Source organism: Phodopus roborovskii, unplaced genomic scaffold (assembly GCF_943737965.1).
Source record: "Phodopus roborovskii unplaced genomic scaffold, PHOROB, whole genome shotgun sequence".
Taxonomy (NCBI): domain Eukaryota; kingdom Metazoa; phylum Chordata; class Mammalia; order Rodentia; family Cricetidae; genus Phodopus; species Phodopus roborovskii.
The window spans coordinates 112,287-135,977 of NW_026125209.1; the positions used below are offsets into that span (position 1 = coordinate 112,287).

Sequence of the window (23,691 nt, forward strand, 5' to 3'; positions counted from 1 at the left end):
CATCAATAAATGAATGAATAAAATGTAGTTAAATATACATAATAGACTTTTATTCGGCTGCAAAAAGACCACCCTGGTCTACAAGAGCTAGTTCCAGGACAGCAGCCAAAGCCAAAGAGAAACACTATCTCAAAAAACTGAAAAACAAAACAAAATAAAACACAAAAACAGAATAAAATCATGACATTTGCAAGAGAATGGACAGAGAAGAGTTCCTTATGTTAAGGGCAAACAACAACAACAACAACAAAATAATACAAATGAGGGTTATTATTGCATATTTCCATTCATATATGAAATCTAGGGTGTATGTAGGTCATGAAAGCAGAAAGAGGAAAGGTAAGATCTAAAGTGGGGAGAACAATAGAGATATTGGATATGTGTGGCATAAAAGGGAAAGAGTTAAAAAAAAATTGGGGGAATGAAAGGGACAAAAGAGAGATAGAGGGGATCACAAAGACTCTGGGGAGGGTGAGTAACTAATAAACATGTGAACATGACATGATGAGACCGTTATTTTGTATCCTAACTAAAAGTTTTTTTTTTTTTAAAAGACTGATATGACCTAGTTACCAATTAATTCTAAGGCACACATTTAAGAAGCAGAAACACGGAAGGCATTGCTCACCTGGGGGTGTATAGGCATCCATGGAAGTCTGTACAACCAGGGATCTTCGTTTGGAAGGCATTGGCACTGCCATCTTCCTTTCTTTGTGTTTAGCAAGAGCTGCCTGGACAGCTTCTGTATGAACATCTGAAACCAACAGAGAACACAATTATCCCACCATTAAGACCAAAGTCCTAAGACCAAAGCCTTCATCCAACCCTCTGTCCCTATAGTACATGGGATCTTTGTACTTGTGCTAAGAAATAAATGGGTAAAGGAAAGCAAAGCAGTTAGTCCCATGAGTCTGATATCCCCAGTAGAAAGAAACATTAAGATTCACTCACTTTATTAGCATTCAATTTTATAAACAAACATTGACTCCAAAATGTTCATGGCTTTCATAGAGTAAATGGACCCTGACCATTGCAGGTCATGTGTTCAAGCATGAAAACTCTTTCTAATATTACATTAGAGGAAGTATATATGCCTCATAACTCATAGTCAGAAAGTTTAAGCTACAATCCAGGTACTATGTTAGACATTTTATAAATATTAACACATGAATCAATTCCACACATATTAACTGAATGCCAATTTTATGTTTATTTTCCTTCACTGCTGGAGATGGAAGGACAAAAGCTCTAACAATGAACTACATCCCTAGCCTGAATGCTTACTTCATAAGGCAGCATCATTACAAAGGACTTGGGGTAATAAGACAGAAGCAAGCACTGAGTTACATTCAGCAAATTTCTTCTTTTTGAATCTGTGACAATTCTGACAACTATTTATTTAAGGAGGAATATATATTTTTACATACACTTTATTCTAATTGAGGTTTCTCCATCACCTTTCAGGTCCTCCTGATTCCCCATTCACCCAAATTCACACCTTTTCTTAATCTCTCTTATTAAAATACAAATAGGTATTTAAAAATGATAAGGTAAAATAAAAACAAAGAAGCCAGAATAGGACAAAGCACAAACCTAAGAGAAAGCACAAAAAATATATATAGATTCATATATGCACATTTTCAGAAACACAGAAACCCCACAAAAATACAACACCAGAAACTATAATATATACACAAAAGATCTGTAAAGAAAAAAAAAATGCCCAGACAAAGCATTACGAGACAAGGAACCTCCAAAAATGGCATTGAGTTGGCCATTTACTGTTGAGCATATAGTCTGTCCTTAAAAATGATTTGTATACCCAGTGGGACTCCATTAGAGAAAACTAATTTTCCTTTGTGAGTAGTTATCAATTGGACATAGCTTCTAAATTAGGGATGAGGGCTTGTGTCCCCTTCCCCTCTCAGTGCTAGCACCACATTAGGCTTAGACCTGGGCTTGTTATCACAGTCTCTGTCAATTCTTATGTGCATAAGTTCCACTGTGTTTGGAAGGTCTTGTTTTCTTGTTTCCTTGATGTCATGCATCCCCACTGGCTCTTAAAATCTTCCTGCCTCCTCTTCCACAGGTTTCTTGAGCTCTGAGGAGAGGGATTTGGTGGAGACATCACATTTAGGACTGAGTGTTACAAAGTCTCTTACTCTCTGCATTGTCCCATTGTGACTCTGTTTTTGTTCTCATCTATTGCAGGTAGAAGGAAGCCTCTTTAATGATGGCTGAACAAAACAGGGCTCTATGAGTTTAGTAGAATTTCTTTAGGAATCTTTTTATTGCTACCTTCCTTTAGCAGAAAAGTAGTTTTTGGATTTCCGCTAGGTCCCTGATCTCTCTAGTCAGGTTCCTGTCCACTCCAGCAACATCAGGGATGAGTTCTATCTCATGAAGTGGACCTTAAATCTAATCAGAGATTAGTTGGTACCTTAGTTAAGGTTTCTGTTGCTGTGATGAAACACCATGACAAAAAAGCAAGTTGGAAAGGAAAGGGTTTATATGGCTTGCACTTCCACTGCACATGTTCATCTTCAAAGAAGTCAGGGCAGGAGCTGAAACAGGGAAGGAATCTAAAGGCTGAAGCTGATGCAGATGCAATGGAGAGGTTCTGCTTACTGGCTTGTTCAACATGCTTTCTTATAGAACCCAGGACCACTAGCCCAGGGATGGCACCACCCACCATGGGCTAGCCTTTCCCCCATCAATCACTAATTAAAAGAGTGCCCCTACAGGCTTGCTTACAGTCTTATCTTCTGGAGGCATTTTCTTAATTGAGGTTCCTTTCTCTAAGATGGCTTTAGCTTGTACTAAATTAACATAAAACTATTGAGCACAGTTGGTTACTCCCACAAGTTTTGTGTCACTACTGTTCTAGCATATCATGCAGGCAGGTCACCCTTATAGAGCTTAGAGTTTGTAGCTGGGTTGATGTTTACCATTTTTCTCTGGTATAGAGAGTACCTTCCAGTACCATGAACACTAGTCAGTAGGGGTAAAGACTCTAAGTAGGCACCAGCTTTACTTCTCTGTGCTAATGAGGTATATAGGTATATATACCTCCAGTTACCAACAGTTTGTGAAGAACAACCAAATAGCTCTGGAAATAGCCTCAGTTGTTAGGTGGTGTTCATGGGGCCCTTTTAGCCAACAAATTGATTAGATGTAACCCATTCTTGGAACTAGAGGTTCACTTGGTGAAAAGAGATGTCTACTTGGGGCTTTGTCTCCCTGTTATTTGGTGATTCCATTTAGATTTATTTCACATATGTGAATTTTAAGAAGCTCCTACTATATTAGATTTCTATTTGATCCCTCAAATGGCCCTTAGTTTTCGTTGTCCTCCCCTATATTACCTTCCTCACTTCTTCCCTTCCATCCTAACTTTCAAATCCCAAGTCTTATATTCCCTATCTATTTTATTTCCCCTTCCTAGGGAGATCCACCATCACAACCATGGACACATACATGCCAAGTCCCTTACTCTATACCTAACCTCTGCAGTTATATGGGCTATAGCCTGCTTATCAAAGAATTCACCACTAGCATCCACATATAAGCAAATATATACCATATTCATCATTGGGTATTAGGGTTACCTCACCCAGAATTTTTTTTCTAAGTTCCTTCAATTTACCAGCAAATTTCATGATTTCATTTTTTTAACAGGTAAACATTATTCTATTGTATAACTGTACTGCATTTTCTTTATCCATTCTTGTGTTGACAGACATCTAGGCTATTATGAATAGAGCAGCAATGAACAAGACTGAGCAACTGTCTGTAGCAGGATGCAGAGTCCTTTGGAGATAAGTCTGTCTTAGTGGTTCTATTGCTACAAAGAGACAACATGACCATTGCAACTCTTATTAGAGAAAACATTTAACATGGGGCTTGCTTACACTTTCATAGGCTTAATCAATTAACATCAGGGTAGGGAGTATGACAGCAGGCATGGCAGGCATAGTGCAGAGTGAAAGTGAGCCTGGGTGTGTCATGGGCACTTGAAACCCAGTGATACACTTGTTCCAGCAAGGCCAAACCTCCCAATCCTTCTAATGCTATAAATAAGTTCCACTCCAGGGTGACTAAGCATTCAAATAAATGAGCTTATTGGAGCCATTATTATTCAAGGCACCACAATACCAAAGAGTGGTATAGCCAGATCTTGAGGTAAATTTAGTCCCAGATTCTTAACAAACCACCACAATGATCTCCATGGTAGCTGTACAAGATTGCAATCCCACCAGCAATGGATCAGTGTTACCCTTACTGTATATCCTCACTAGCATGAGCTCTCATTTATTTTATTTATTTTATTGATCATTCTGACTGGTATAAGATGAAATGACAAAGTAGTTTTGATTTATATTTCCCTGATGAGTAAGTACATTTATTTAAGAACATTTCTTTAATTGCTTCTCAGCCATTTGTGTTCCTCTTTTGACAATTCTGTTTGGATCTCTATTCCATTTTTTATGAATTTTATTTAAAATAGAAACAAACTTATTTTACATATCAATCCCAGTTCCCTCTCCCTCTTGCCCTCCCATTCATCCATCAACCCCTCCCCCTCCCCCCACTCCTGTCCCACCCACCCCTCATCCACTCCACAGGGAGGGTGAGGCCTTTCATGGGGGATCATCAATGTCTGTCAAGTCATTTGGGGTAGGGCCTAGGACCTCCCCATGTATCTAGGCTAAGAGAGTATCACTCTATGGGGAATGGGCTCCTGAAGTTCATTCATGTCCTAGGGATAAATACTGGTTCCACTGCCAGTGGCTTTATAGACTGCCCAGGCCTCCTAGCTGACATACACATGACAGGCCACCTCCTGGCCTGGTTCAGACCTATATTTGTTCCCCAGCTGTCAGATTGGGGTCCATGAGCTCCCCTTTGTTCAAGTCAGCTATTTCTGTGGGTTTCCCCAGTATGGTCATGACCTCTCTGTTCATCCTCCTCCTTCTCTATAACCAGATTCCAGGAGTTCAGCTCTGTGTTTAGCTATGGATCTCTACTTCTGTTTACATCAGCTACTAGATGCAGGCTCTAGGATGGCATTAAGGTAGTCATCAATCTCATTATAGGGGAAGGGCATTTAAGATAGCCTCTCCACTATCGCTTAGATTCTTGGTTGGGGTCATCCTGTGGATCTCTGGACATTTCCCTGGTGCCATATTTCTCTTTAAACCTATAATGGCTCCCTCTATTAAGGTATCTATTTGCATTATTCTGCATTCAGATATCCATTTTACCCAGCATAAACTGTTGCCTGGTCATTTATCCAGTATGTATTTCTGGCTTTTTTAATAATAATAATAATAATAATAATAATAATAATAAAGTCAGGTATCCATAGGTGTGTGGATTTATGTCTGGGACTTCAATTCAATTCCATTGATCAACATGTCTTTTTTTTTTTTTTTTTATGTCAATGACATGCTATTTTCATTACTATTAACTCTGTGGTTCAATTTGAGATTGGGAATGATGATACCTCCAGTGGTGCCGATATTATTTAGTATTGTTTCCATATAAAGATGAAAACTATCCTTTCAAGCTCTGTGAAGAACTGTGTTCACATTTTGATGGGGATTGTACTGAGTCTGTAGATTGCATTGGTAGGATGGTCCATTCTGCTGAATTCATCCTACAAAGTTAGGAGCATGGGAAAGCCTTCCATTTCCTAGTATCTTTTTCAATTACTTGACGTTTTTATCATACAAGTCTTTAACTTACTTCGTGAGAGTTATCATAAGATATTTTTCTTAAGGCTATTGTGAAAGATATAGTTTCCCAGATTTCATTCTCAGTCTGTCATACAGGACGACTATGGACTTCCGTATGTTTTTTGCCCTGATATTTTGTGAAAGTGTTTATCAGCTAGCTGTAGGGTTTTCCTGGTGCAATTTCGGGGGTCATTTATATATGTAATCATAGCATCTGTAAATAAAGCTATTTTGACTTCTTCCTTTCCTATTTATATCCCTTAATCTCCTTCAGTTATCTTATTGCTCTAGCTAAAACTTCAAGTTCTATGAGTAGGTGTAGAGACAGTGGACAACCTTATCTTGCTCCTGATTTAATGGAAAATGCTTTGTTTTTCTCCATTTAGGTTGATGCTAGCTGTGAGCTTTGCATGTTGCAACATTCTGAGATGAGATAGACAAGAGACAAGCAGCTAGAGTAGAGAACTACTCTGAATTGTGAGGCCAGAGGTATTTCTGAGAGTACAAGTGAACAGGAGTTCTATGCTTCTAAAGCATTGGAGAATACTGAAGTTCTAGGCACCAAACAGTACATGGAATATGTTGGCTGAGATAGTAAAAACCAGAGGCCAAGGAGGATACAAACCTACTGGGACAGGAAATGGTATACATTCTGTTCCAAGTAGGACCAAAAACAGATGATTTTAAGCAGGCAAAGGACATGGGTGTGTGTGTGTGAGAGAGAGAGAGAGAGAGAGACACAGAGAGAGACAGAGAGAGAGAGAAAGGCAGAGACAGAGAAAGAGAAAGAGAGATCCTTCTGAAATGTGCATAAAGATTGTAGAAAGCTACAAGAAAAAATGAGAGCATTATCAGAGAAGAGGACCTCTTATTCCCACTGTACCAGGGAGAAAACAGAGGCTATACAACTTAAGAGCTATTATTTGAAGACAGGTGTGATTAACTCCAAGGATCCACCATCCACCTACTAATCACTCCCTAATGGTTTAACCATTAACTAGGGCAGGCTCCTTCTTCACATCTTCCCCAAATTCCACAGAGGAAATCCAGCTTCATATTGGAGCAGGCATCAGCCAATTATAGCTTCAGACTCTTCACTGGCATGAAACCACACTGCTGATCCATAGGCTATGGCAATGGTTCTCAGTCTTCCTAATGTTGCAACCCCTTACTACAGTTTCTCATGTGGTGACCCCCAATCATTAATATTATTGCTACTTCACAACTGTAATTCTGCTATTGAGCAGTGTCTCGGTTCATAAAGCCACTGGAAATCTGTGTTTTCGACGGCTGCAAAAATAAAGTTGACAAATGCTGGTCTATGAGTATTTCACACCAAAGGGGGCACCATGATGTTCCAAAAGGTCCAAAGCATTTGCTATCTTGAGCTTTAGAGAAAGCATTTGCTGATCTCAAGGTAAAACTATTAAATGACATGTATAATTAACTTATTATACTGCTTAATCTTTTCAGCCTTTGTATGCACTGTGTTCTCTCTCAACAACTAGACTCAGTATCATGAGACAATCCAGTTTTCTAGTAATTATTTTTCTTATAAGAACAAAAGCCAGTAAACAGAAGAACACAGATACATGGTCTACTTAAAGTTTTCAAAGGTCAGATGGTATTAATTTTCTTCACAGCCAACATTTTCAGTTTTATGTATCTTTCTTTTAAAACTTTTTTGTGGTAACTTGGAAGTTAGAGAAAATCCTCAAAGGCAACAGAGAGAACTCCTATGTAATTTTATCCTGACTGATAAACTACTTACACTTTCTCCTCTCTTTTTGCTTCATGAATTACTTCAAAACTGAAAGTAAGCTGTAGAACATATATCACATGCCTAAATATTTCTGTTTATTTCCCCAAAACAAGGATTTTCTTTTACAAAACAATTATTTCTCTAAAAATCTGGAAATTTAACAATGATATACTATTATTTAATCCAACAACCATGTTCGAAATCAACCTAGTAATTTTCTTTATATTTATTTATTTGCAAACATGTGATCTCTACCATGATAACAGACTGGATTTGTCACATTACCTTTACTTTCTTTCAGTCTTGAAGTTTCTCAGCTTTTATTCACCACAAGGTGGACATTTTAAAGAGGGAAGACCACTTTCTTCACAGCTTGTACTGTTTCCTCATGATTGTATTTAGATTATGTTTGCCAATGGCAGCATCACAGACTAATTCACCTCAGTAGGTGAATGTCACACAGGTTACTTTGTACAGTGTTGTACATCACATTTTCCAGAGAAAAGATACTGTTTCCCACTGCAAACAAATATTTTGGAGCAGGCTGAGCAGGCCTAACAATCCCAGCTACTTAGGAAGTGAATGCAGAAGGAGTACAAGTTCAAGGTCTGCACTACAGTGAACTCAAAACTAATCTGAGAGGCATAGCTAGAACCCAAGTCAAATAAAAGGTAAAAAGTGGACTGAGGATATAGCCCTGTGGTAGAACACTTACACGAGAGACACTAGGTTCAATTTCCATTATGCCCTCACCCCACTGGCAATGTAAAAAGAGATACTTTGAAACTATGGATACATTTCAAAGTAAAAAAAAAAATTAATTGCTCAACTTCTCTACCTGACTGAGCAAAATATATATATATATATATATATATATATATATATATATATCAAAACAAATTAACCATGATTTAAAGATTTATTCCTCTGCTGAATTTGATTTTAGTTACTACTACTACTCTCAGACAAGCCAGGGTGAAGTTGTACACTGCATATATATATAGTAATAGCTATATATAAATATTACTTATTTTAAAAAATATTTTAAATATTCCTGAGAAGGGAATATATAACAGTGAAAAGTGATTATGTAGGTTAGCCCAGGCTAAGTAGTAAAAAGGCTAATACAGTCTAATTAAATAAATGACTTTTATAATTGGAAAACTGGAGAACATTACATCATTGGAAGATGCCAGTTTATCAAGGAGGGGTTAAATGAATCTTGTGAAAGTAATGGGTGAGGATTGGCATAACCACCCCAATCATTAAGTAGTGTCTCCAATAAACCCAACCATTTTGAAAGATTGAAGTTCACTCTATGCTGTGTTTAGTCACTCCTACAAAATACAAGTTATTTGAGCAGTAAGTAAAACAATCATTTGATTATACAAGGAAAGTATACCATACATAATTATGGATGTTTTCATAAGACTTTAAAACAGCTTCATATACAATTTTACTAAGCTCATCCTATGAATTTGAAAGAAAACAAAACAAAAAAATATATTTCAAAACATACACATATACACACCACACACACACACACACACACACACACACACACACACACACACACCAGCATCCCTTTGTCATGGAATGCTCTTCATAATAAATAAGAAATATGAAGAACTCTGCTTGCAGTTGAGCTACAAGGATCCAGCAATACAAACAAGAAATATATATTGCAGCAGTCTTAATAAGGTCAGATTTTTTTACTTACTAGCCAAGTCAAGAAACACAAATTTAATAAAGTAAATAAGATTTAAAAATCAAATTTAAGGCCCAATAGATGAGTCAGTAAGGAATGTTACCTACCACCATCCCACGGTCTGAGATTGATACCCAGGACCTACATGGAAGAACACAAGAACCTTCTCTCACAAATTGTTTTCTGGCTTCTATGTGTATGCCATTAAGTACCTACACACATCATACACAAAATAAATATACTAGACTATATATATTAAAATATTTTCAATAACAGCAAATCTAAATTTTACATTAACCTTAAAGCATCACATTGGTTTAAAACATCTAAGAGAGCACTATGATAACTCTATCAGATTATATAGTGAATAATAATTATAAGGGAGATAATAGTATCTCTTCTTCAAACTGATTTTTGTAGACCCCTTCAACAGCACATAAGTCACTTCCAAATATGGCAAAAAGGTAGGAAAGAGTTAACTTTCTAGAGCTGAAGAGAAGCCTCTTGAGCCTGCCGCTTCATTGTGGCCTACAACATTCTATACAACGCTGAGTAAGAATGTTTCAGACAGAATTTTCCCTCATGCATTAAGATGATCCAGTGTTACACAATCCAAATCAAACCTCAACTACGCAAACCAAACAGGAGTGTTAGACTGCTAACATCTTGGAAAAGTGACCAGCCAGATCAGAAACTGGACCTCTGTCAGTTTCTGCTTCAGTGAGAGGAGAGACTAAACCCACATCACTGTGTGATTTTCCTTCCAGGTGCACTTCTCCCTTTTGTTACTATCCACAAAGTTGACTGTATGTCTACCTCTCAACTAGAAAGGAAATGCCCACTGTTGTTACCGGGGGAGGCTTCCAAGAATCTGATTTTAAAAGCTGCAAATCTGTGGTGTTTAATAATAATTGCCAATTTGAAAGGATCTGAACTCACCTTCAAGACAAACCTCTGTCATGTCTGCTAGAGATTTTCTAAATTAGGTTAACTGACATAGGAATAAGAACCTCTAAATGTTCGTGGCATCATTCTAGGGCTTTGTGTGCTTTAGGTGAATCCCAGACTGCATAAAAAAAGGAGAAAGATATTGAGCATTGGCAATCATTGCTCTCTGCTTGACCATGGATACACTGGGACCAGCAACCTTTTGTTCTTGCCAAGATACCTTCACAGCAATGGTGGATTATATCCCCTCAAACTATAAACCAAAATAAATCCTTCCTTAAGCCTTGTAACAGCCACAGGAAAAGTGATTGGTATAATGTCTAACAACCAGAGTCAAATTCTGAAGGGGAAAAGGGCAAGTCTAAGATCTGGGCTCAGAAAATGAGAATACAATGATGTATGTTCTGTCTCTCCTGAAGGTGTGAGAACCAAGGAATCACAGGAAGTCTCCCAAAAACCCAGCCAGTCTCAGTACCCTGGACACAGGAAACAAGAAGAACTGTTGAAACATGTAAGAGTAGAAAGGGTAGATATTACCTGAGATGTAGGGTGAAATCCCACATAAATTGTAAAAGAACACATATGTTTAAACACTTTGAGGGCAAAATAGTAATATGATAAATAGGCTGCTACAAAACAGGTCTTCTTTTTTAATCTTCATTGACTGTATGAATGAAATGTACCAACTGTGATGCATTAGAAACCCATTAAAGCACTTGATTAAGCATCCCATAAAATCTTAATTAAAATGTTCTTGGTGCAGTTTTTCCAGCCAAATGAATTAAAGATTACATGAGAGGCTATGAAAGGGAAATGATGTAAAGAAAAAAATAAACCTCATTCATGTGAAGGTATTTGGCAGGATAATGAAGATCAGTTTACACAGAGATGCCATGATGTCTTTCTAATGACAATATGTAGTGTCCACAAATCCTTAATAGGACCTGATGATCACACTAGAAACACAGACCCTGTCATGAATTCCAATTGAGTGTCAGAAATACAAATGGCTACAAAGACAAACCTCACAGGAAAAGACTTAGATCCTAGGTGTGTACTATGCTGCAGAAGCTAACTAACTTCCTCTCATGGTACTCACTACTCATGAGTACCAAAAGATGACCAAAATATCAGGGAAATGGAAAAATAACTTTGGGATAGATCCCAAGGTATCCGTACCACAGTATCATCATCATCACCATCATCATCATAAATAAATAAATAAAAAATAAAAAACATAAAAAAATAAAGCTAAGCTACAAAGTTATAACATAAAGACAGTCATAAAGGAATCCAGGAGGGACAGCTGGACTAAGGACTCCCACAAGGAGTCCTGATTTGGTAGCACGGACTGTGGTGCTCAGAGAAAAATGTGTTGTGTTTGGCAGTTCTGTCTTCGCAGTGGGGGGGGGGGGGGGAGAGGGGATTGTTGCATCAGTAAGCATCAGGTAACCTATCGTTGATGTGTAAGAGAAGTTGGGAGCCCTACAGAAGACACAAGGACAAAGAAGTAAAGTCACTGCTCCTGAACCACATTTTGCTGTCCTCTATGAACAGCTAGCCCAAATCTGTAAAGGGCTCAGATTCCCTGTTAATAAAGAACATCATGGAAATTGTCCTTGGAACTGGGTGACAAGCAAATCAATAGTTTGCTCCTTCGATGATCAGAGTCAATTTTCTTGTCTGTGCCCTTGTCTGCTTTAACAGTTTACATTTTATTCACTTTATTGACTTTCCTTCTATTAATTGCCCCAAAACATTCAAATATATATGTACACACACACACACACACACACACACACACACACACACACACACATCACTATATGGCGCAAGGCCACCATCACACAGCACAGATCACTGTTGTTAGTAAACAATAAGAAGTTAGGAACTTCTTATATTTATAGCACCAAACACATCATACTAAGAAACATTTCTTCAGCAGAATTTCAGAAAGTACTGGGAATACTAAACACCTTTGCATGACACACAGTGCTTGTGGAAAAGACACTAGTCTCCCCTCAGCAAGAGTATATTAAAAGCTCAGTAATACAGCAAAATGTTGGGTAACTCTGGCTCATTTGTCTCCATTTCCTGCAAATATCTCTTTCTAAAATAATCACCATGGGTAACTGGCTTGTACATCTACTCATACCCCCACCTCCAACTGGGTTGGAAGATAGACCTTTATGGCTTCTAACAATTTATAGACATAGGAAGTTTTTCTTTTCATTTGGTTCTATGAGCTAAGGTTCTATATTAATGATAGAAGACACAATGAATATAGCAATGGAAAAATCCATCTGTATTTCTTTAGAAACAACAGGATTAAGTAAGTATCCAGGCTTTGGTGGAAAAATACCAGTTCTATTGTTACCATCTACATTAACTCTAAATACAATTTTTGTTTTGGTGTCTTGTGTTTTAAGACAGTATATCAATACATTATCCAGGCTGGCTGACAAACTCAATGGCAATTCTCCTACCACCCAAGTGCTGGGATTACAGCTATGCACCCCCATACTAGGCTTCAATAGATTTTCTTAAGGCAAGAATACAATTTCATCATCTATAAAATGTGAATACCATCACATAGTTGCTGAATTACATAAGATAAAACTCACAAAGTAAAACAGTAAATACCTTTTGAACAAGTACAAGATGACAGCTTCCTTCATCAATATTTTGAGGCAAACACTATTAATACTGAGTATACAACCCTTGAAATCAGAGAGGTGTTAGGCTTCTGACTGATTCAACCTAGTCTTCTTAGACTATACCATGAATTCTTGGAACAATAATGCTGTGGAACATATGACAATTATGGTGCACGTGTGAACAGCAGTCACCCAAATACACTTATTCTGATGTAGGTGTTCCTGTTGGGCCAAAGACTGCAAGAAAAAAAAATCTATGAATTGCATGTGAACAGCAAGGAAGAATATGGACACTGTTCAACTCTCTATAGGAGCCACTGAATTACTCCATTTCACTTACCTACCATTAGTCATACCATTTACCTACAGGCTCTGATACAGAATTCTGAAGTAATCCCTCTCCCAAAAACACCAGTAGGATCATACAGGTTCTTTCCATTTATGAGACTTTCTAAGTCAAAAGTCTAAGACCACTGGACAGAAAAATTCAGGAAATGGGCAGATGTTCTTAAAGAACAGAGAACTCCACTTTTGGAGTTATGAATTTTGTCTCGAGATAGAACCTCCATATGTAACTCAAATTCACATAAAATTTTGGTTCATCTGCCTCAGCCTCTCAAGTGCTGGGAAAGAAGGTGAGCAAGAGCACACTAAGAAATATTGTCTCACACTGGAAATAACTAGTATCTTGAAAAAATGAAGAGCAAATATTACCATCTGCTCCCATCTCAGTAAGATACATTGGCTGATATTAATAAGGGAACACGGGTAAATTACTAACTAACATCCATTCTATCAAGCACACATTTGACATTAATAATCAGTGTGTTTAATAACATTAAGCATGAATAACAGTGTGAAACAACATGAAGGTACCAATGTAGTGTCATACATAATAGCTTCACTCCTCAAGCCCTCTGTGCTCATTCATCCATCTCTATTATCTATCAACTCCTGACTTTGTTTTTACCCTCTCCAGATGTACATTTTCCATAATGACATGAATGGAGTCACAGGACACCTGCCCTTTTCAGATTGACTCTTTCACTTAGGAAGACACCTTTAGGTTTCAATGCTATCTTTCCATGGATCATTAGAGCACTTCCTTTTACCATTAGTAAAATACTCCGTGATGTATGTAAAAATTGATAAATGAAGATACATCTTGGTTTCTTCCAATTTTACCCATCAAGAACAAAGTTGCTATGAACACTGGCATGCAGGTTATTTGGTTTTCATCCTTTGTGTAAACACCAAAGAGTATGTTTAGCTTTATAAGAAACTGCCCAACTATCTCCTTAAATAGCTATGTAATTATGCATCCTCACCACCAATGACTGTCCCTGATGCTCCATGTCTTTCCTAGCCTTGGATTTTCATTATTTTCATAGCATCTTGCCTTATTAATCTGTATTTCTCATTTAACATATGCAGAGCATCGTCTCCCATGCTCTATTTACCATCTGTGCATCACTTGGTGAGGTTGCCTTTTTAAATCTTCTGTCCATGTTTTAATTTGGTTGCTTTATTACTTTTAAATAGGCTGGCTATTATAACTTTATAATTTATTGTTGAAAGGTTAAAAGAAACCCACATCTGTGGCCTATCTTTCAATATATTAAGGGCACAGGTTTCTAATTTCAGTGGAGCCCAACTTTTAATTTTTCCTGTGTGGATTGCACTTTTGGCATTACATAAAATTCATCACCAAAATGAAGTTGATCTCTATTTCCTCCATGCTGGCCTCCAGGAACTTTGTGTTATACATATGGAGTTATAATCCTTTTTCAATTCAGACCTAAATTCAGTGTCTAGTTTTTGTTTTGTTTTTATATACATGTGCAATTAGCCTATTGTCATTTGCTGAAAGGATAATCTTTCCCCATTGCTGGTCCATTCCTGGGCAATCTATGATGCCCCACTGGCTAACACTTTTGCTCTTTTCTCATTTACTTTCACAGTAGGCCATGAACTAAAATGGGTATTGGTCCTATTTCTCCTACACTGTTCTAGGTCTTCACATTTCTATATGAACTTAAGAACAAATTTGTTGATAATAACAGCAGCCAAAACTGATTTTTAATAACCTTCTCAAAACTGTATGCAATTGGAATTATATTTAACATACTGATAAAGTTAGAGGAATTTTTGTCTTTTTCTTTTAGTGTTGGGACTCAAATATAAGGCCGTGTTTATACTAAGCATTGGCTTTACCATTGAGACAAATTCCTAGCCTGATAGATGAAGTTATTTGAATTTTATATAATACCATTTTCAAATTATACTTTATTGTAATACTTTCTGCATGGCTGCCCTTGAGTTGACAACATACATTTATAATTAATCCAAGTAGACTTTGATATTAGATAATACCATCTCATGGGTGGTGTAAGGACTTCATTACAAATTATTCCCCAAATCTACCTCCTATCATTTATTTTACTAATATACATTGGCTATAATCACTTCATCTTTGTCTGTTAGGTCAATTTAAAAATTATTTTATTGCCATTTATTCCTTTTTAATTGAAATAGAATTATAACACTTTCCCCTTTCCCTTTCCTCCCAATAGCTCTCCCTTTCATATCCCCTCTCTCAAGTTTATATTCTTTTTCTACATACGTGTGTAGCCAAATATATATGTGTGTGTATATATACAAACAAAAAGACATAGCTCCTAAATCTTTGGCTCAGAGAACAGGGGTAGAAAGATTATAAGTGCCAGAATAATAGGGAGTCTGCTGTTAAACAGTCTGTCCTAGAAATGGCTACATAAACAATACTAGAACAATAGCCATATCATTGTACATATTAACATAGAAAAGGAAATTTTTCACAGGATCTCAGTCCTAGAGAAAGAACTGCAGGCAAGTAATGACTGCAGGAAGAAGGAAAATGAGCCACTGTAGGTATTTGTTTTTTTATCACATCTTGAGGATTAGGCTCTCCATATCCCTGCTTACATTATCCATTTGCAATTTTGAGCCAACAACTCTTTGATGAATCTGGGAAGAATCCTTAGTTTTCAGAATGTTCAGTTTTTTTCCTTATGAGGACAAGCCTAATAGCTTCTGAGTGCCTTACAATCTAACAATAGGTCTGTATTTTCTTGATTTTAGTTTACCTTCCTTATTTTCTCATTTCTTCTTTATGTGGAGTTAATTTTTCTTTTCTAATGTCCTAAGTCAAGTGATTATTTTTTCACTTTCAAGGATGTCTCCTTTTCCTGAGTATTTGACACGAATTTCCTTCTAAGAACTGTTTCCATTGCATCCTACTGATTTTAATTCTGCATCTTTCCCTCATACCTATAATCCAACAGGTCTTTAATATGTTTCTGCTTAGAATTAGATAACCATCCCAATTCTACCAGACTATCCTATATATTTTCTACTTTATTTGCATTTCTAAAATCTCGTACTGACTAGGCATAGTAAACCAAACTAATTTCACTTTCTTTAGTGTGGAGCCAACCAACCTTTATGCTCTTTTAAGCATCCTTTGCCATTTATTCCATGAGTACCCAGAACAATTTTCCTGTAAAAGGGCATTTGGTAGGTATGACAAAGTTCCTATATGCAGTGTGCAGCATAGAAGCTATACATCTTTAAATGTTGCTAGTCAGGTGGAACAGAATTATAAATTTAATTCAATCTTCATTCATTTAAAATTAAGGTCTCACATATATACGGACAACCCTACAGACAGGGCATCTCTCTAGAGATGGATTGTCACCATTCTGGGAATAGTAAGTGAAATTCACAGACTAATTCAATACTACCACGTGTACTTTTGTCTAATAGCTTATAGTATTCTAATAAACATAATAAGGAAATAAGCATGTTTCTGTTACTATCAATAAGGAAGAAACTGAATTGTTCAGTGAAAGCACAAGTTATACCCTAAGAATCTCCATGAAGTCAGTAAAACCAGATGTCTTGAGAAATAAAAACATCAAAATAGAAAATTAAACTTCAGGATGAAGGTAGAAATTATTCTAGGAAGCTCTCTGAATGCAGGGACTATGTGTTGGTACAGTTTTGCCTCTGCCACAGTTCATAGCAAAGTGCTGAGAACACAAAATATTTTGTACATTTGTTGAAAGAATGGAAAGAAAAAAAAAAAAAAAAAAAAAAACAGAGGCAGAAGATACAAATCTATCCCTAGAAACTAAGTGTAGCTTGGCTCACTATATATAGAGAAATTAAGTTTGTTACTATATAGATAGCTGAATTGATTCCAAATTAGTTCAATTATCTATAAGGTAACAATTACTTCGTAGGTAATAAAATTTGATCACTGAAGCAACGAAAGCAACTTTACTACAAGTGGTTAAAACTTCAGACCTCTTAAGGAGCTAGGAGGCTCTTCACTTGCAAATGACTTAGATCTTCCTTTGGCTCAAGAAAAATAAAATCTACTAGAAAACTAAAAGATAGAACATCAGTAGGAAAAAGTTATCCCACCTCTTTTTAGATTTTTATCTTTTAAAATATGTATATCTATGTATAGGAATGTACACAGGTGAATGCAAGTACCTACAGAGTCCAGAAGAGTGGGTGAGGAACAAGAAAGGGCAGTGGGAAGGGGTGAATTTAAAAAAAAAAAAAAAGCAAAACACCTCCTATTGAAAGCCTTCTGAGTGTAAAACCCAGTGTTATAGTAGACTGGTCATCTCTGTTTACAGGTAACAAGCATTTAAAGAGGTAATAATTATTGTAATTATTACTTATCAAAACATAAAAGACTTGCTATGGATCGAGTGGGTAGATCAGTGGTTCTCAACCTATGGATCGTGACCCCCTTTTGGGGTTGAATAACCCTTTCACAACAGTTATATATCAGATATCCTACATATCAGATATTTATATTACGATTCCTAACAGTAGCAAAATTACAGTTATAAAGTATCAAAAAAAAAAATTTTACAGTGGGGGGGTCAACACAACATGAGGAACTATATTAAAGGATAGCAGAATTAGGGAAGATTGAAAACCACTGGCCTAGAACATACATTGGTACGTGAGCTAGAGCTCCACCTGTGTAAAATCCAAATGTCCTGAACTTGTGCTTCATACATAGCCAATAGGAAGGTGGAGCCTTTATTCACAGTATCAGATCCATGTACAGGGAGTCTAGTGCCTCCATACAATTCCTTACCTGACCTATAACGTTCATCTCGAGAGCCTGAGGATCTTCGACGGTGGTATCGAGAGGCTGAGGAAGGGGTGACAGGTGCCCGTCGCTCTTGGGGCAAAGCTTGGTCCACTCCTGGATACAAGGTAAAACAGCAGTATGAGGGTGAGGCTGTTCTCAGTAGCTAAACTAAAGAAACTCAGTTATAATAAATATTCACTCATTACATTGCCATCACATATTAGACTAGGTGGTGCTGAGAAGCCTTGGGGTCACTCTGTAGGTCAATAGGAAAGTGAGACACAAGCAAGGCTCAGAGCCCTAGAGAAGTTCATCGCTCCACAATCTCTCAGCTTAGATCCAACTCTTCAGACAGATCCTGTACTAATGCCATTGTAGCCATGCTAAGTACAGATATAATTATTTGATTAAAGGAATAAAACTTCACCTAGCCACCTATGTGTTTAAGACAAGTAACTAAAGTTGAAGTTTGTCTATTCAGATATACTCAATAGATAGCCCTCAACTGCTCAGAGATACAGAGAATATGGCATTTAAAATGTTTTATTAAAAACGTCAGCTCCTGGCAGCACCCCATTTCCTCCAAAAAAAGACAGAGAGGGCTGAACTCTACTTGCAACTTGCTTCGTAAGTAGCAGCACTAGCCACTGAGAAATTCTGCCTTTCACCTCAGCTGCTACAAAGAGCTCTTCAGACCATGGGCAATAGGACACTGAAATCGATTGCCTCCATATTGCCTAGACAACAGTAGGCTGGTCTTCCTTAAAAGCTACTAGTCCACAGGATCTTCTGGTACCTGGGAGGCCCTGTGGTGACAGTGGAAGGCAAATATCCTGAGGGCTCTGCCCTCAACAACTATGGAAGACACTGGGAGTTTCTGTCCAAGTGGCAAGCTAGTATGTCTCTGTCATTCTATAATCATTAATTCAGGTAAAATTTACTCTTCTCAAAAACTCTGATGCTTTTGACGACTGTTAGCTTTACCAGCCTAAACAAACAGCCAAGGCTTCAAGTGCCTTATAAGGTCCCTGTGTAAAAATTCAAGTCACAGGACCTACTTTCTTAGAGTCAATCCTAAGTTTATCTCAATATCAGACTCAAAAAGGGAATAAACTCACAAAACAAATTTCAGGAACAGGTGCTTTAAGGTTTATTTATATAAAGACATGAGAGCTTAAGGTATGAAGATGAAAAGAACTAAGAAGATGTTTTAAAGTGTATGTATGTAAGTTATAAAGGTCTGAAGATGGAAAGGTCTAAGAAACTAAACTAAGGTGTGTGAATACAAGTTATGAAGACAGAAAGGCTTAAATAATGAAAAGGAGTAAGTGATTTGAATGTTTAAAAGAATAAAATATGTTCCAGATTTCTCTCTCTCTCTCTCTCTCTCTCTCTCTCTCTCTCTCTCTCTCTCTCTCTCTGCTACTACTGTTAAGACTCCAAAAGTTCATAGTCTAACATTAATCAATAAAACTCTGATAAGCTATTAGTCCAATTCTGACAGAGTACTAAACACCATCCTATACCACTATACAATCAAATCTCCAAGATTAAGGTGCTTTTCATTGTGCTAAAAACATCTGCCAGTTTTCCAGATGAAAGGAAGAGTGTTGATGTTTTTAATCAAAATAATTTCTGATATGAGTACACTGTCATTTCTACAATGTAAATGTAGATTATTAACAATGGAAATACTAATGTGTCTAAAAGTTACATTTTTACAAACTCAAAGGATTCTTATAAGTACCAGAAGTTGACTTGGATTCACTTTGAATAGGTCAGATGCACTCCAGATAGGTACTGTCAATAAACAATTCAAGGTCCCCACCTTTCTCTGGTCCTGATACCCTCCCCTTCAAACACCAAGAGCTAATTTTTCTTTTTTTTTTCCTAAAGCTAACCTTGTCCTCTTCTCTGGCAACATCTTGCCAAGTCTAAGAGGCACCAGAGAGTTCCATACAGCGTGGACCACAATAAAACAACCAGCTGCCCTAGGACATGTCAGCATCCAAGATTCCAGGTCCCCCAAAGATGGTCGACACCCCCTAGGTCAGCAGGAAGTAGCCTCGAGAACTGGACATCCTCATTCCCTAACCTGCCACACCTAACTCCTCAACTTTTAAATAATAAAAATGGGAATGTTAAGATTCAGGCAGTATGCTGGCAGAATGTACTCAGGCAGTACCCTGGCCAGTCCAGTGTGCTATGGCTGTTATGTCACTATGTAGTCTGCACACAGGTGCAAAGGTTCCCTTTAAGAGGCAAACTCAGCCCACTTCTGCTCTCCTACTGTCCCTTTGGAGGGACAGACAGGACTTTTCTGCCTCTCTTCTCCTCCCCCTCCCCTCCTCTCTCCTCTCTCTCTCCCTCTCTCATCTCTCCTCCCATCCTTCCCTTTCTCCACTCCATTCCCTTTCCCCATAAAACTTACTGTAGTGATATATTATTTATGACTTATTAAAGTTTGTCTAAGGATTCAGAAACAAAGTCAGCCACAAGCCGTAGACGACAGACACATACCTTTAATCCCAGCAGCCAGAAGCTAGGAGGTGGTGGTACACATCTTTAATCCTAGGACTCAGGATTAAGAGATAGATGGATCTCTGTGAGTCCAAAGCCACCCAGGTCTACACAAGAATGAATCAGTCTAAAAAAAGAATTAAAAGCTTACGCCTTTAATCCCAACATTAGGGAAGTATATAAGCCAGAAGCAAGGTCTCAGAGAGGTATTCATTCTCCAGCCACACTGAGGAGAGGCAGTAGTTTTGGACTTGGTGAAGAGCTCATTCATGGATCAGCCCTTTCAGCCTGAGCTAGAGGTGAGAGCTAGTGGCTGGGCCCATTTCTTTCTCATGTTACAACTTCCTTCCCGTGTAATTTCTGCCTGATGGAGTGTTTGTCTCCCACAATAGGATCCACTGCGGTCCTACCTTACACCATATTCCTAACAGTGGGCAGGCTATAGGCAAGTGTTCTTTCTTATTATAGTGTCCACCAAAGCATGAAGTCCAAAACATAAAATCAAATTTATTATTGTTTTTTGTTTTGTAGAATGAATAAAAAACCATAAATGCCCTGAGAGATTTTAAAATTACAGTTATCAATAATGTCAACTTTAAAATAAACTTTATAAACTATCTATCTGTATTTGGTAATTGGTAAGTTATCCATTTGTAGCATCCACTTTCAGCTTTTGTCATTCCCAATTACAAACTCTGGAAACTTGCTCCATTTAGTGCTAAGTAGTTGAATAGGATGAACTTGAACATGGATTTTATGAATTATTAAAAATGTGATCTTAGATTCAAAGACAAAAGACAAAATTGCTCCCACTGTGTACTAATGACTATCACTTCTTCTTTAGAAGAGTGATACCTAGAAGACCTAAAACATGAGCTCCCACCACCACCACCAAAAAAGGGCAATGCCTGGATTTCAGTAACAATTAGCTCTCACATAAGCCTATTTTATTGTCCCTTATCACATGTCAAATTTATGAAGCCAAATAGTTCTGCTCTGAGCTGACATTTACTTTTGGACTTAGAGCCCTGATTTCTTTTTCTGCTTTTTGTTTGTTTTTAATTATTTTTTTTCAGCCCAATCACTGTTTCCCCTCCCTCCTTACTCTCCCCCAAGTCCCTCTCCCTAACCTCTGCTACCCTAACCATCCACTCTTCTTCCTTTTTCTTCAGAAAAGAGCAGACCTCCCATGTATATCAGTCAGATATCAAGTTACAGTAAGACTAGGCACTTCCTTTCCTATTAAGGCTGGGTGAAGCAACCTAGTAAAAGAAAAGGGTCCCAAATGCAGGCAAAAGACACAGCCCCTGTTCCCACTGTTAGGAGTCTCACAAGAAGACCAAGCTACATAACTGTTACATATATGCAGAGAGCCTACCTCAGTCCCATTCAGGTTCCCTGATTATTGGTTTAGACTCTGTGGGCCCCTATGAATCCAAATTTGTTGATTCTGTGGGTTTTCTTGTGCTGTCCTTGATCCTGCTGGCTCCTAGAACCCCTCCCCTCCCCCCTCTTCTTCAAAATTCCCTGAGCTCTGCCTAATGTTTGACTATGGGTCTCTGCAACTGTTTTTCATCAGTTGCTAGGTGAAGCCTCTCTGATAACTACTGATAAGCCTCACTCTAAGACAGCATATTGGCTTCTTGTTATTCACCATAGTTTCTACTACTTACATACATGATCAGGATTATGCTGAGATGAAAAGCTCCACATCAGAATGGGTTTAATATATTCCCATTTTATTTATACTGTCCTAGTGTCATGCTTTTAATGTACTTATTTTCTGATACTTTCAAAATACTCTAACTGGAAAACAAAACAAAAACAAACCCTTCCCATACTTTTTTTTCCTCCCCTAGTCAAACACTCACAATCTAGTAATGGTTTTTCAGTTCTTTTTGTTTGTTAGTTTGTTTGATTTCACTGAAGTTTATTTGGAGACCCTTTTTCCTCTAACCTGAGTCACCAAACCTGCTGTGCCATTTGGGATCTCTTTCATCTTGGACTTGTTTTGGTTTTACAGAATTTTAGGTCACTGGTTCCTTGAATCTATCCATGTCTTTCTCCTTGTATTTTAAAGAGGCATCTAAAGTAGGTTTTTCAGAAAAGAGAAATAGCACATAGAGGTCTTGGGTTGTTTTTTCTACTGTAACAGGAATAGATCCTGTTTACTTCTTGCCTTTCATTTTCATTATTTCCCCAAAGTTCATTACGATGCTATAATCCTACACTGTCTCTTCTGTGATAACTTTTATTATTCCCTCTTTACTTTTATTTAAGGAGCTGATAGCCAGTTCTCTTCTTGTGGCAGAACACTAATGGACCTCTTTCATATACATCTTTTATTTGGGTTGATTGAGACCTTGAGTATAGTATCCTGCATCTTGAGAAAATTCCTCACTCTGTGGCTGAGACTATTTTCAGGACAATGTAGGTACTCTGACATAGTACTTTTGACTGTAGGACTTGTCTGGTTATGTCCAAACCTGGAGCCTTGTTAACTTTAATTCCTCAGAGAGTACACATGTTCATAAGGACTGAGCAGAGTGGCTGGAGAGATAGTTCAGCCATTAAGAGTACTGGCGGCTCTTCCAGAGGACGGGGGATTCAATTCTCAGCACCCACATGGCAGCTCACAACTGTACCAAGTTCCAAGGGATCTAACTCCTTTACACCAATGCACATACAATTATATACATACATAAATACATACATACATACATACATCCATGCATATGACTGAGCAGAGGTAGACACCATTTCCCACAGGTTGTTTCAGCTACTTGCTAAGTAATACCCATGATGTCCACTTAGCATCTGAATGTACTGGCTTTCACTTTGCCAAGTGGCTCCTCTACTTTACATATTATTTACCACTTGTCATTGTTTTTCACATTCCTTTTACACACTGACTGGCATTTTGGAATAGCTCAAGGAACAGCAGAGGTAAACACACACTTCCAAGTTTCCAGGTTCACCAGCTGTAAATCTCTGTACTATTAGTACTATTTTCCTATATAGTCCATGAGTATAAACCTCCTCAGAACTACTTTCACCCTTCATCTCTTCTCAAGATCCATAGTATACAGAGCCAAGTCGGCTGTCTGGTTTATTGATAAGCTTTCTATGGCTGTCATCCAGTGGGGTAATTTTGTATACTTGCTCTCATGGAGTGAAATGCAATCAACCACAGATGTTTT

The 23,691-nt window shown here is 37.6% G+C and overlaps 1 protein-coding gene across 1 annotated transcript in view; it reads right to left on the reverse strand.

Annotated features, from left to right (window-relative positions):
• The window catches only part of LOC127226979 (disco-interacting protein 2 homolog C-like), a gene marked incomplete at both ends in the record, with an annotated part of 134,876 nt that overhangs the window by 103,222 nt on the left and 7,963 nt on the right, over positions 1-23,691 (reverse strand). Inside the window, 2 exon segments of the mRNA XM_051191183.1 lie at positions 629-754; positions 17,975-18,085. Of these exon segments, the coding sequence (XP_051047140.1) occupies positions 629-754; positions 17,975-18,085 (237 nt within the window).